Source organism: Lepeophtheirus salmonis, chromosome 4, assembly GCF_016086655.4.
Source record: "Lepeophtheirus salmonis chromosome 4, UVic_Lsal_1.4, whole genome shotgun sequence".
In the NCBI taxonomy this organism is placed as follows: domain Eukaryota; kingdom Metazoa; phylum Arthropoda; class Copepoda; order Siphonostomatoida; family Caligidae; genus Lepeophtheirus; species Lepeophtheirus salmonis.
In genome coordinates this window covers 53201543-53213932 of record NC_052134.2, presented here as the reverse complement: position 1 = coordinate 53213932, position 12390 = coordinate 53201543, and the positions used below count along the sequence as shown (strand labels likewise).

The window sequence follows — 12390 nt, the reverse complement described above, 5'->3', positions numbered from 1 at the left end:
TGTGAATAGCTATGGATTTTTGAAATGTGAATTTTTTTTTTTTAAATTAATATTTAAAATAATATTTCCAAAATAAATCCAACTGTGGACTATTGAAATATTTTCTTCTGAACAAACGTGGATTCTTATAAAAAAAAAGTACAAAAAATGTACAATTTAAAATTATTTTCAAAAAAAATTAAATTTTTGTGAGTAGTTTTCAAATTTCTAAAAAAATCAAAAAAAATTGTTAGTTAAAATTTTGTTTCAAAAAATTTTATGTTTGAAATTATTTTCCAAATAAATATATTTTTGTGAATAACTGTATATTTTTGAATTTTTTTTTGAAATAATTTAATTTTTTGTAAGCCGTTGTGGATTATTAAAAAATTTAGTATGTGAAATTGTTTCAAAAAAAAAAAAATTGTGAATAGTTATGAATTTTTGTTTTTAAAAATTCAAAAAAATTGTTATTTGAAATTTTGTTTCACAAAATTTGATATTTGAAAGTTATGTTTTCAAAAAAAATCCAAAAACCCCTGGGCATGTAGGAGTCTATTTATAGTTTAAAATATGCATACATGCTCAAAGGAAAGAAACCGAAATCGAACGTGGTCATCTTGACAATTTGGATACTATCTAGCGAGAGAACAGCTTAGCCGTCATGACGTTTTATTGAATTAGCTGAATTATAAGAAGTTGGATTTAAATATAAATCACTCTCAGTATCTAGCAATGATATAGGAAGTAATTACTTTTATCTTTGCCCAATTCTACTCCGAGTCCAGAGAGGATTTACACTTATAAGTAGCATTGCAAATCGTGTGTATTTTAGGCATGTTTTAAAAGAAAGAAGCCGAAAATCAACATGGTAACCCTCACAATTTGATGAATCTTTTGATGGAGAGAGAGAATGATGTTCATGAAATTTCATTACATCAGCTACAATCAGCTACAACAAGGAAGAGAGGGGAGAAAGAAATAAACAAGGTAATTGGCAAGAATTACTCCGATATCGATCCTAGATTCTACTTGGAGTCCAACAAGGACTTACAATAATAATTCGACAATAAATCCTCAGGGTGACTTTCTGTAGTTATGAGCACACGCGAGTGTTCAATCAGGTTTTGAATATATATTAGACAAAGAAGTTCACTGGTTAGGAGTTAAATAATAATGACAACAGTTGATGACACGAAACTTCATTCTTTAGATTACTAATTTAAAAAAAACAAAAAAAACGGACAACTAAAAAAAATATTCACGATTTACATCACTACTTATAACTCTCCAACGATACGATACTAGTGATTACTTTATACCTATATGTTCTCTCTTCAAGAATAAAAAGACATTTCTAACAACTTTGAAAAATAAAAAAGACTATTCAGGTTCTAATAAAAAAATCATCTTTCCTTATGATATATTTTTTCATATATGAATCGACGTATCGTCTTACAAGCTGTGCCCCACAACTTTGACAGTCTCATTTTATAGCTATGACACTGTTTTCATTAATTCCTTTTTGTTACGTTTTTGATTAGATCTAATTACGCAGGAATTAGCATTAAGCTATAATGTTACGCATATCATATTTGATACATGGTTTTTATAGTCCTCGATTTGAGCAGGTTGACAATTTTTTGAAGTTTAAAAAACTTCATGGATGCAGTATCAATAAATTGTTCAAAATAAAAAAATATGAACTTAATGACTTCTTCCGATTATGCCTATTTTCTGTGTTGAAACAAGTAGCAAAACCTTGTGGTTTTAATTGGAAAAAATAAAGATCGAATGTTGGAACTGTCAGATGGAGAGAATCATTCATTTGTATACATATAAATATCACCAAGAATAGTTTGTTTGTTACTTTGACTTTAAAAAAATCCATTTTTAATCAACAAGTATAACATTTTGATTCTCAATGTAAGAAGAAATAAAAAATCCTCAATTCTTACAAATTTTAAAAACAAAAAATTATTTTTTTTAAAATAGAAAAGGATTCTAATTTCATAAATCAGAGATTTTTGTATCGGACATTTTTTTCGGTACAATATTTGATGATCTATCAAATAAATGGCTGTCATGAATTTTTTGACCTTGTCTTGCTCGATTTCTATGACATTTTTGAAGGTTTTGCAAAAAAAAAAATCTTCTTCGGCCTTAATTAGTAGTAATAAACACATATTGAAATAGGATTTCCATCATCGTATGGGGTGCAGTGGTCTCAAACGGCGAAAAAAACCTATTTCCTACATTCCTGATACAGTTAAGAAAAACACCCTGGCCAGCTACAAACGCAAATGAACTTTTTAAAGACCATGGTACTCCCATAGATCCTGAAGGAGTTTTTAGAAACTTCATTTTCCTTTCAACAGAATGGTGCACTTGCCCAGAATGCCACCATAATTGTTATAGTATTGTGACCGTCTAATTTTGAACATTTTTGGCTCTTCTGATTGCGACCCTCTGGACTTTCTCTTGTAAGCCATGGTAGAGAGAAAGGGTAATTATCTGCAAAGAAATCAGGAACAAAGATCAGCTTGTAGCAGTTGTAGAGACTGTTTGATGTGACATACCACAAGAAACTATACAAATCAGAAGCACTAGTGCTTGAATGAGACTTATGGCTGTGCTTTGTAAAATATTAATATTTTACATATGTGTCCAATAAATAAATATAAAAAGTTATATAATATCTAATACACTTTTTTGTAACTGGAATAATCCAGAATAGAAATGACCTAAGTTTGTTGTGACTGAGACTTTGTGTATTGTGTAATTTGAAAAAAAATATATATATTCTAAAAGATTCTTGCCATTCGTTTTGTGTCGTTATCATTCTCAAATAATAATATATCTACGTAGATAACATTTTCAAATCTACTCATAGAGATAATACTTAATGTCCCAAGGGATAACTCTTATCTTTTGTGGAAGCAAAGACAATTTTCATTATACATATTATGATTCATGTAATTTATATTTTTTAACTTTTTATACCCCTCATGACAATTTAATCAATAAATCCATATTGCAGGCTCTAGATTATGCCTGATTCAATCAAAGAAAGTTGTTTGAGGCAGTAATTGAACTGTTTCTAAGCAAATCCTTAAAATAAAATCATGTGGGGATACAATTGAATGATGTATTTTAGAAATAGGCTATTGAATTTAAATAATTTCAGTAGAAGGAGTCAACGCATAATATGAATCTTGACATATTACTTCAATTCTTTCATGGGCAAAGATCGTAAGTCTAGGGGTTTTATTCCATAAGTAGAAGTGACACGTTATTGTAAGGAAAAAAAGAATGTGAGGAGAACGCGGGAGTGAGACATATGGTACGACTGAATTAAGAACCTTATTAATATCAGCTACCTGTTATCTAATTGGGGGGGGGGATTAATTACTGCTATAATGAGAAGAAGATTCTACATTTTAAATAGAATTAGTGCAGGGAATTTATCTTAATTATATTTAAAGTCATATATATTTTGACTAGAGATGAAATATGACGATACGAAGAATAGACAAAATGAAATGTGACAAAGACAAATTGTAATCTTTCGCTTTATCTTTGTCTCTTCTTTTGCAAGGAGGAGGAAGGCTGGAAGTTGAATTTTCCAACACATTGAAATATTGTATATTGAAATATTATAATGGGCCACAGAACCTATTAAATTAAATGTCATGAAAAATGGCTTTATAAAACAAAACAATTAAATAGATATTTATTTGAAATTTTACAAAGCCAGACTGCATAAAAAAAGACCAATCCGGCACCCCTATTCAGGGGCGACCCCTGTTTTTTTTTCCTCCGTTGTATAATTTGATCGCATCACTTTATTCTTTTAGGAAAGAAATCCATAAGAAAAAATTATTTTCTCTGTTTTGTTGAAAAAAAAAAAAAAATCTTGAGCGTTAATTTTAAAAAAATACTCGTTGAAGTGAGAAAGAATAGTGGGCTGTACTTAAACATTAAGCAAGCCACAATGTGGCTCGCGGGTCAGGTGTTAGACATCCTTGCTGTAGCAATAATGATAGTTTTGTCAGATATAACTTTAATAATTACAATTCATTTATTATTTTGATGCAAATATACAGTGAATAAAATAAGTATTTGATCCCTTGTAAACACTGGCTACTCCAAAACCATGACCTTAATGTGCTATTCTTTCGCTTCTTCTTTGTTGCTTTGACCGATTGTTTTGTGTGTTGGAAGACCCATTATAAAAGCCCATTTTAAGTACCCCTGCTCTTAGGAATGAGGTTGTCGCCAAAGATTGCCAGGGTACATGGTCCATCTATCCTCCCTTTGATGCAAGGAAGTCGACCATTCACCTTAGCAAATAAACATCCCCAAAAAATCATGTTTCTACTCCCATGTATTCTTGGGGATATACTCAGGATTTTTTCCTTCAAACAATCAGTTTTTGGATAGTATATTTCAATTTTAAAATCAACCTACCATCAAATTATAAAACGGTTATTTTCTTTGTCAGTGGGCAAACTTACGAAATCGGCAAAGGATCAAATGCTTATTTTCTCTAATGTTTGTTAGTATTAAAAGAATATTATCTCCTCTTGACGAAATAAATTGTGACGAACCATAGTCCAGACAAGACTTTAGAGAGTTTGACAAAGCAAAGACTTATCGAAGAAAAAAAATTGGTCACGAAATTAATAGAGAGTCATTCTAAAGAGACCCTTGAGGAAAGAGGTAATAAACATATCAACGAGCTAAATAATGATTCCCTTAAATTCTGATAGGCTTAAAATTGTCAGTTGCGTTTTTTTAATATTTTGACTCGCCCTGCATGGTTAGGGATGGGATTATTGTAGAGGAAAAATAAAGTGTTTTATTCAGCTAGGACTCTATCAAAAAATGTCCAAGAACGGGACTTAGTAGAGGGTGTGTGAATGAGTGAACATAATTTAGATATTTATTTTATCATTCCTACGAGTCTTTTCAGACTCTTCCCCTTAGCATCTATATTAATAAAGCAAAGTTTATCAGTATATATGTATGAATCTTTAAAAGAAATGAATGCATTTTTGATCCAAGACATAAAAATGTAGAACAAGGACTGATATGCTCGGCAGAATTGGACCGGACCGAGATTATACTGGACGGGACTGCAGTCTTTAGTCCCAAATAAGGACAGACTAAGTAACTCTAGTAACGTGAGAGTGTGATTTTGAAAAATTGAGAGAAACACTGAGGATTTCTTGGGCAGTGATCTTCCATATATTTAAAGCAAAATTTGTATTTTAACGGACACCTAATTACTCAGGGTACTAACAGAATAACAACGTAAATAATTTGTTAATGCACATACAAATCAAGTCATTTATTATTAAAGAAAATTGGACTTTAGGATAATAGATACAATCATTCCAAAAAAACAAAACAAAATTTGCAGAGCAGATTCAAGTCTAGTAGAAGGATAAATATGATATATACACTCAATGCATACAGAACTAATCCTTTGATTAAAAATAAGATACAGCATTTATTACACTATTCCTTCAATACAAATAAAAAATAATAAGTCCTTTGTAGATTGAGTTAAAATAATTGTGAATCCGATGCAAGTTTTGTAATATTAGAGAATACAGAGATTTTGGCAGGAATGGCAAAAACAACATGCAGCATCATTGAGTACAAAGAGAGACATAGAGGTATATATTTATGTGTTTGAGGTACAGTTGCCAGAGAATAAGTAATTCATTATGAAGCATTAGGATCCCCCAATTTGTGCATCTATTCTCCGAGTTAATGAAGTGATAATTTTGCTGATTGCGAATTGTAATTGGTTTTTTGGGGTTTCCTTCATGTGATGATCATTGATAAAAATTGATTAGTCTCCGATGGCTAAATATATATCAAGGACTTGATTAATATACCATTGAAAGGAGAATACGTTACTATTTTCCCACGAAAACGTGACGTAAAAAAATACACGTGGACGATGATTTTGGGATGTATTTGTTGGAAAGAAAGGATTTCATATGTCATTTGAGGAGAGCATTTGATCCAAATAGTCTAGGTAGAGAGTGGTCTATGAAATAAATATACAAATAACATAAATTTAAGGGTATTCACTTAGGTTTTTACACGCATATTTTACGCAAGGGGCTTCCGCTGTAGCCCCCTCCCCCAATATCCAAATATCCCCAATAGTTAATTCCTTTTTTAATAGCTATGGATTTTTTGTGAATAATAGAAGAATTTTAATTTTTTGTTCCCCAAAAAATAATAATTAACATTTCTTTTTTGAAATATGGACTTTTTTTATTTTTTTTTATTTTTCGTGAAAAAACTGTGGATTTTTGAAATTTTTTGTTAATAGTTATGGATTTTTGTTAAAAAAATTCAAAAAATTGAATATTTGGAATTTCACTTTCAAAATTCTGTGGACTTTTGAAATTTTGCATGAATAGTTGTGGATTTTTGAAAAAAAATTCAAAAAATTTGAAATTTTTTGTGAACAGCTATTGATTTTTGAAATGTTTTCTTAAAAAACTTTAACATTTGAAATTTCATTTCCAAAATTTTTGTCAACAGTTTTTGATTTTCCAAAAAAATCATTTTTTTTGTAAATAGCTTTGGATTTTTGAAATTATTTTCAAAACGTTTAAATTTATGGATATTTTTCATAACAATTCTAGAAATCCCCCAATAACAATAACAAAAAAACCTATACAATCCTGCGAACGTGAACAGTATGACACGAAGTTTTTTTTTGTTTTTTTAATGTCCAATATATTTTTTAAGAAATATATAAAGTTTTTTGTTGTGCTATAGCCTCCTCCTCCCCCAAAAAAAAAAAAAAAAAAATTTTTTTTTGCTATTTATTAGAAAATTTATTTTCTGAAATTTTTCCCCAAAAATTTTATATTTGAAATTTTTTTTTAATTTAATTTTTAGGAAACAACTGTGGATTTTTGTAATTTTTCCGAAAAAATTTAACTTTTGGTAAACTGCTGTGGATTTTTGAATTTTTTTTCTAAAAGATTTAATATTTGAAGTTTAATTTTTTGTAAATAGCTAAGGATTTTTTTAAAATTTCTCCAAAAATGCAATATTTGAAGAAAAAAAATCAACTTTTTGTAAACAGCTGTGGATTTTTAAAAAAATCAAAAAATACCTTGATCCAAGCCCCCTCCCCAAAATATAATCTTGCAACGCCTCTGACGTCGTAACGTCCAACGGTTGATAGATGTAAAAACTCACTTATTATGGAGCATAATCCTTACCCTTTTCTCCTTAACAGTTTGATCAACGTGTTTCTGTTGTTGAAGGAGCTCATTCTTTCTCTTCCGAGGTATTGAGGAGACTTTCTTCTCGTTCCACCTCCAAATCATGATTACATACACACCCAGGATTGCGATTATAATTGAGCCAACATCCGTTTTTTTCACATCCTCAATTTTTGACTTAAATAACTAATAATTGAGAGAAGGGTAAAATATAGTTTTACTTGGTTGACGAATGAACATATGTGGTGTGTCAACACAAAAGCAATCTTGAACAAAAATTATTCTGTTTCATCATTTATTACTTCCAATTAGGTTTTTGCCTCAGTTTATTTGTTTGTTAGTCAACAGGATTATGGCAAAAGTTAGATACCGATTTTGATCAAACTTGGTACGAAGATTATATATACAGGGTGGTTCAGATATATTAGGAAAACAAACAAAGAAACTAGATCAGGTAGAGCCATATTTTTTTAATTATTTGGAAGCTAAATTTAATTACATTCAATTAATCATAATGATATCCACCTCTCTTGATAACCTCGTTTTTTTTAATGATTTCCATAGTCCTTTCAGACAAAAAAAAAAGCTTTGAAACCCCCAGATATACATGAAAACGTTCTCGTTTTTCTACGTTCAATATTTGGAGTATCAGACTTTTTTATACATCAAAAACTGAAATTGGCCTAATTAAGTATTTACACATTTTGAAATATACTAAGAGGTACCCATTTTCGAGAAAATACGCCTTACTTGATTTAGTGTTGATGGATTAAAAGTAATTCTTGAAATAACTTACACTAAAAGTCGGAGAAGAAGGAATGAAGTTATTTCTAAAGAATGATACGACCAATGGAATCATGAGAAAAGCTACAATTAAAGTCATTCCCATGATCTTAAAGTTGAGACTCATATTTTGACTTTTTTTCTTATTATCTTCCTCAATTTGTTCATCAATCAGAGATTTGATTTTATCGCAGTCTCTTTCTACATAATTCAACGTATTCTGGATGGTGTGACTGATGGTTTTTTCAATGTCCCTACACACGTCGTTGATTTGATTCACGCAGTTAATTTCCTATGGATATAAATAATTAAATGTCAATGATATTATCAGCAACAGCAAGCATATAGATAGCACTAGGCAAGAAAGTTCAGATCTTGGAACGCCTACTTGCAAAAATCCTCTTATATTATTGATATTGATATTATTAAAACCATAGAACATGCAAATAAGTGATAAGTTGGTCATTAGAACCTTATTTTTATAATCACAATTTTAGAGTATAGTTACGATTCATACCTATATTTAAACGTAAAATAACAATATAATTTAACATTAAAGGTAATAACGATTGATACTCAACATTCCAGGATTCAAAAGATACATTATTTAATCAGTTATCTTGAAAAGAGTTCCTACAAAGTGTGTGAAATCATAAAAAAATCAAATGAAATGTGGAAACATATTTGGAAGCTAATATCTTTGGCACATGTTTTATACTATAGCTAAAACTAAAAAAATAAATCTTATATTACAACATCAAAAGATTTATTGACTTTTTCAGTTTAACTTTTTTAATAAATAAGCAATCAAAAAGGTTGCGTGAAAAGTTCCGAAATTTAATAAGAATAAGTCAAGTAAATTACTTAAAGTTTTAGCTATAATATAAACCTTCCAAATAATATCCTTCATTTTACTTGATTTTTGTATGATTATAGACATTTTGCAGGAACTCTATTCAAGATACCTTAATAAATAATTTATCTTTCGAATGATGGAAGGATTTTATTCATTGTTATTAACTTTAATTTTCATTTATATAGTTATCTCACTTCAAAATATGGGTCTGAATCAAAGTTATACATTGAAAACGTGGTTAAAAAAAACTTTTGAACCCAAACTTATTGTAGTAAAATATTTTCATGGTCCTTTCTGTGTTTTATGGCTTAAATAACAGTAATAAATGTTGGTTTTAGCCGGTGGACAAAAATACTGTTGATAAATGTACTATATAATATTGAGTCTCGGTCCAAAGCCATTTTTTTCTGTGTTATGTCTGAATGTGACGATGTTCACAATTTGGAAACAAACATGAAGTTAACGTAAAATTCATTTAATAAATATATTTAGACATAATTATACTATGTGATATATCCAAACCGAAATTCTTTGAAACCCCGGATTAGTACCCTACAATAATCTATACATTATGGTCGCCGCAACTATCCAAGTTCATTAATTTTTGATGACTTACCTTGTTTGGATTTGGGATAAAGATGGTAGGCATGTCAAATCCGGTTTTATTCAGTCCCGGACGTTTGCATAGTTCCTGAACTATCTGCATCATAACACGCTGTCTATCAGATTCATATCCCGCTTCATCAGCTTTAGACAAGTAGAATCGAACCCTTTCTGGATGGCGATTGCTTAGTTCTTCGACTATATTTAAGGTACGTTTACATAGAGCCTAATTAAATAAAAGGAAGAAGGATACAATTAGCTTATTATTTTAAAAAACGTGTGTACAGGGGAAGTCAAAATAGAGAAGAGTGTCAAAACTTATAACTGCAAAAATGTCATAAAATATATGTACGGTTTCTAACTCTTATAGAGATCCCTAAATTGTTCATTGTTCGTTGGCGAAACGTATGATTCTCCAAAGTAATATTCCATGCAACATTTTTTGTGTTCTGTAGAGACAATGAGTATACTACTTTAATCTAACTTCATAACTAAATATTCAGCCCCCATGAACTCACTCTGATTTTTAATCTAATATTAACAAAGTGTATTCTCCAAAGGAATAAAATGTTTACTAGGTTATGAGGGGAAAAGATGGAAAATTATAGGTGACACCATCTGCAGTATCATAAAAACGCGACATCTTGAGCGGGGAAAATGTGTCATGACGACCAAGAACCAACACTCAAGTCGTGATGAAAATCCGCTGTATTTTTTAACTACTACGTTTTTATGGTGATGGCGATGATCTGAAGAGTGAATTTTCTCTTCCTAGGGTGTTAAAAGGTTATACCATAACGCTTTTACGACTAACGATTAATTTACACCTCGCTTTATTATAGTGACGTCATATAGTATAACTGTTCGACGTCGAAGTAATTCTTTCCAATTTCCTTTTTATTTCCTTCTCCCCCTCCTCCCTCGCCAAGGCTGATTGTAGCTGATCTAATGAAACGTCATCCCAGCTAAGCTGCTCTTATCAAATCTCTTATATAGATTGTCAGGGTTACTATGTTGATTTTCGGCTTATTCTTTTTATTCAACTAGCCTAAAATACACACGATTTTCATAATTATACTCAAGCTAACAGTCACATTTCCCCACTTTGCTTTAAAAAATTAAACTGCTTGTACCTGCAAGGTCGTTCAGATAAATCCAAGCCACATTCAACTGCATCCTGATCAATAAGGGAAGCAAGTAGAGGTTATAAATTTTATTTACATGTTCTAATAATATAAAAGAAAAATTGCCAATCATTCACTTGATACGAGGCCTAAAATATTTGCAGGCCTTGACCATGTCCGTTGGGGAGACTTAGTTCCAGTACTTGAAGATGCTGTTATGTGAATTGGCAAAAAATTGCATCTCCAACTCCCCTAACAGAAGTAATCAATGGGATTCATATCGGGGGAGTTGGAGGGCCAAGTCTGGGGTCCTAAAATAGCACCTTCTCATATTTCACGAATTTTTGGGACTTCGGACCCTTGTGAGAGGGAGACGATACTTTTTGAAACAGGAAATCGGCACCACTGGGCTCAGCTTTCATCCAAGGTATCACTCGCTCAGACAGGAGTTCACAGTACCTATCGGCACCAAATCTCTCCTTTGGCTCAAAGAAGATGGGGTATGACACTGCCGTTGCTCCCATAACTCCCAGGGGCATGATTCTGACCGTACAATTGGGTTTAACAACGTGGGGGGCATTAACACTCTCTGTGGCAAACCATCTGTCGTTTTGGATGTAGTGGGATCTGTAGACAGTCCATTGTTTCTCATCCAAATAAGAAATGATTCGGTTTACCAAGGAACTTCAAAAAATTCTGACGCAATTTTCTTTCTTTGGTAGCCCGGTCGGTTGCCTTTATTTTGTCTGTAAGGATATGCCTTGTAGAGGAGTTAGGATTTCATTCTCAAGTCAGTGTTGATGCCGCTGGAGACTGTTATAAGGTATACTTGGCGCTTTTTGGCTAGAACATTAATCAGAGTCCTCCCATGAGATTACTTCAAGGAACGTTTGAACGGTACAAATTTATCTGAATTACCCTCTAGTCTAATAAAATATTAAGCTCCAATCACCCTAAAAACATTTCTCAAATTGTAAGGGTGACCACATTAATTTTTAGCTATTATTTTTTTTTTTTTACATACTATGAAACTCTCATAATCAGGATTAAAACATGCATTCTGCAATTTTTGCATTAAAAGTCTTGATAGAGAGAACAACAGGTGTGGGACCAGCACATCATATAATATTATAAAGATATTAATATCTAATTTTACTTTTCTCATGCATCATTATTTAATTTGTTTTTTTTTGTTTCTTGTAGATATTACCTAACGACAATCAAAAGATAATTACTCAAAAGAACTACATAAATAGTAGTAGCACTGGGAAGAAATGAAAATTGGTTGTTCCATTTGTGGTGGAGATAAGGCACTTCTTTAGAAGTACAGAATAAAGCACCAGGGGCGTCCAAAAGAATATATTTTGAGGAGGGCTGTGTTTCTGGAATTTTTTTTAAATAATTTCAAAAAGTAAATTTCAAATATAAAAATTTTTTGAGAAAAAATTGGAAAGCCATACCTTTTCTTTAAAAAGATCATTTTTTTGAAAAAATTTCAAATATAAAATTTTTTTGAGAAAAATTTCAAAGATCCAAAAATTGAAATATTAAATTTCAAATAATATTTACATGTGGTGATGATTCTTGAACAAAAAATCAAGAAACATTCAAGATTTCATAGACATATTTGAGTCAATTACAGCCTTTTCTATTCAAATTAATGGGATTAGTTAAGAAACCAGAGACTTATAACTGTAATTTAGACCAGGGGTTGGCGACCTACGGCACGCGTGGAACAATAGTTCCGTAGATGGGAATAATTAAATTAAGCCTTTCAAAA

General features: G+C 30.9%; 1 protein-coding gene across 1 annotated transcript in view; it reads right to left on the bottom strand.

Moving 5' to 3' along the window:
* Positions 1 to 5317: 5317 nt before the first annotated feature.
* LOC121116222 (sarcalumenin) overlaps positions 5318 to 12390 on the bottom strand; it is a 28166-nt gene continuing 21093 nt past the window's right edge. The window contains exons 5-8 of the mRNA XM_040710466.2: positions 9500 to 9712; positions 8041 to 8319; positions 7242 to 7430; positions 5318 to 6043 (exon numbers count right to left, since the gene is read on the bottom strand). Of these exons, the coding sequence (XP_040566400.1) occupies positions 5990 to 6043; positions 7242 to 7430; positions 8041 to 8319; positions 9500 to 9712 (735 nt within the window). The 3' untranslated portion in view covers positions 5318 to 5989. The remainder of the gene's footprint in view (positions 6044 to 7241; positions 7431 to 8040; positions 8320 to 9499; positions 9713 to 12390) is intronic.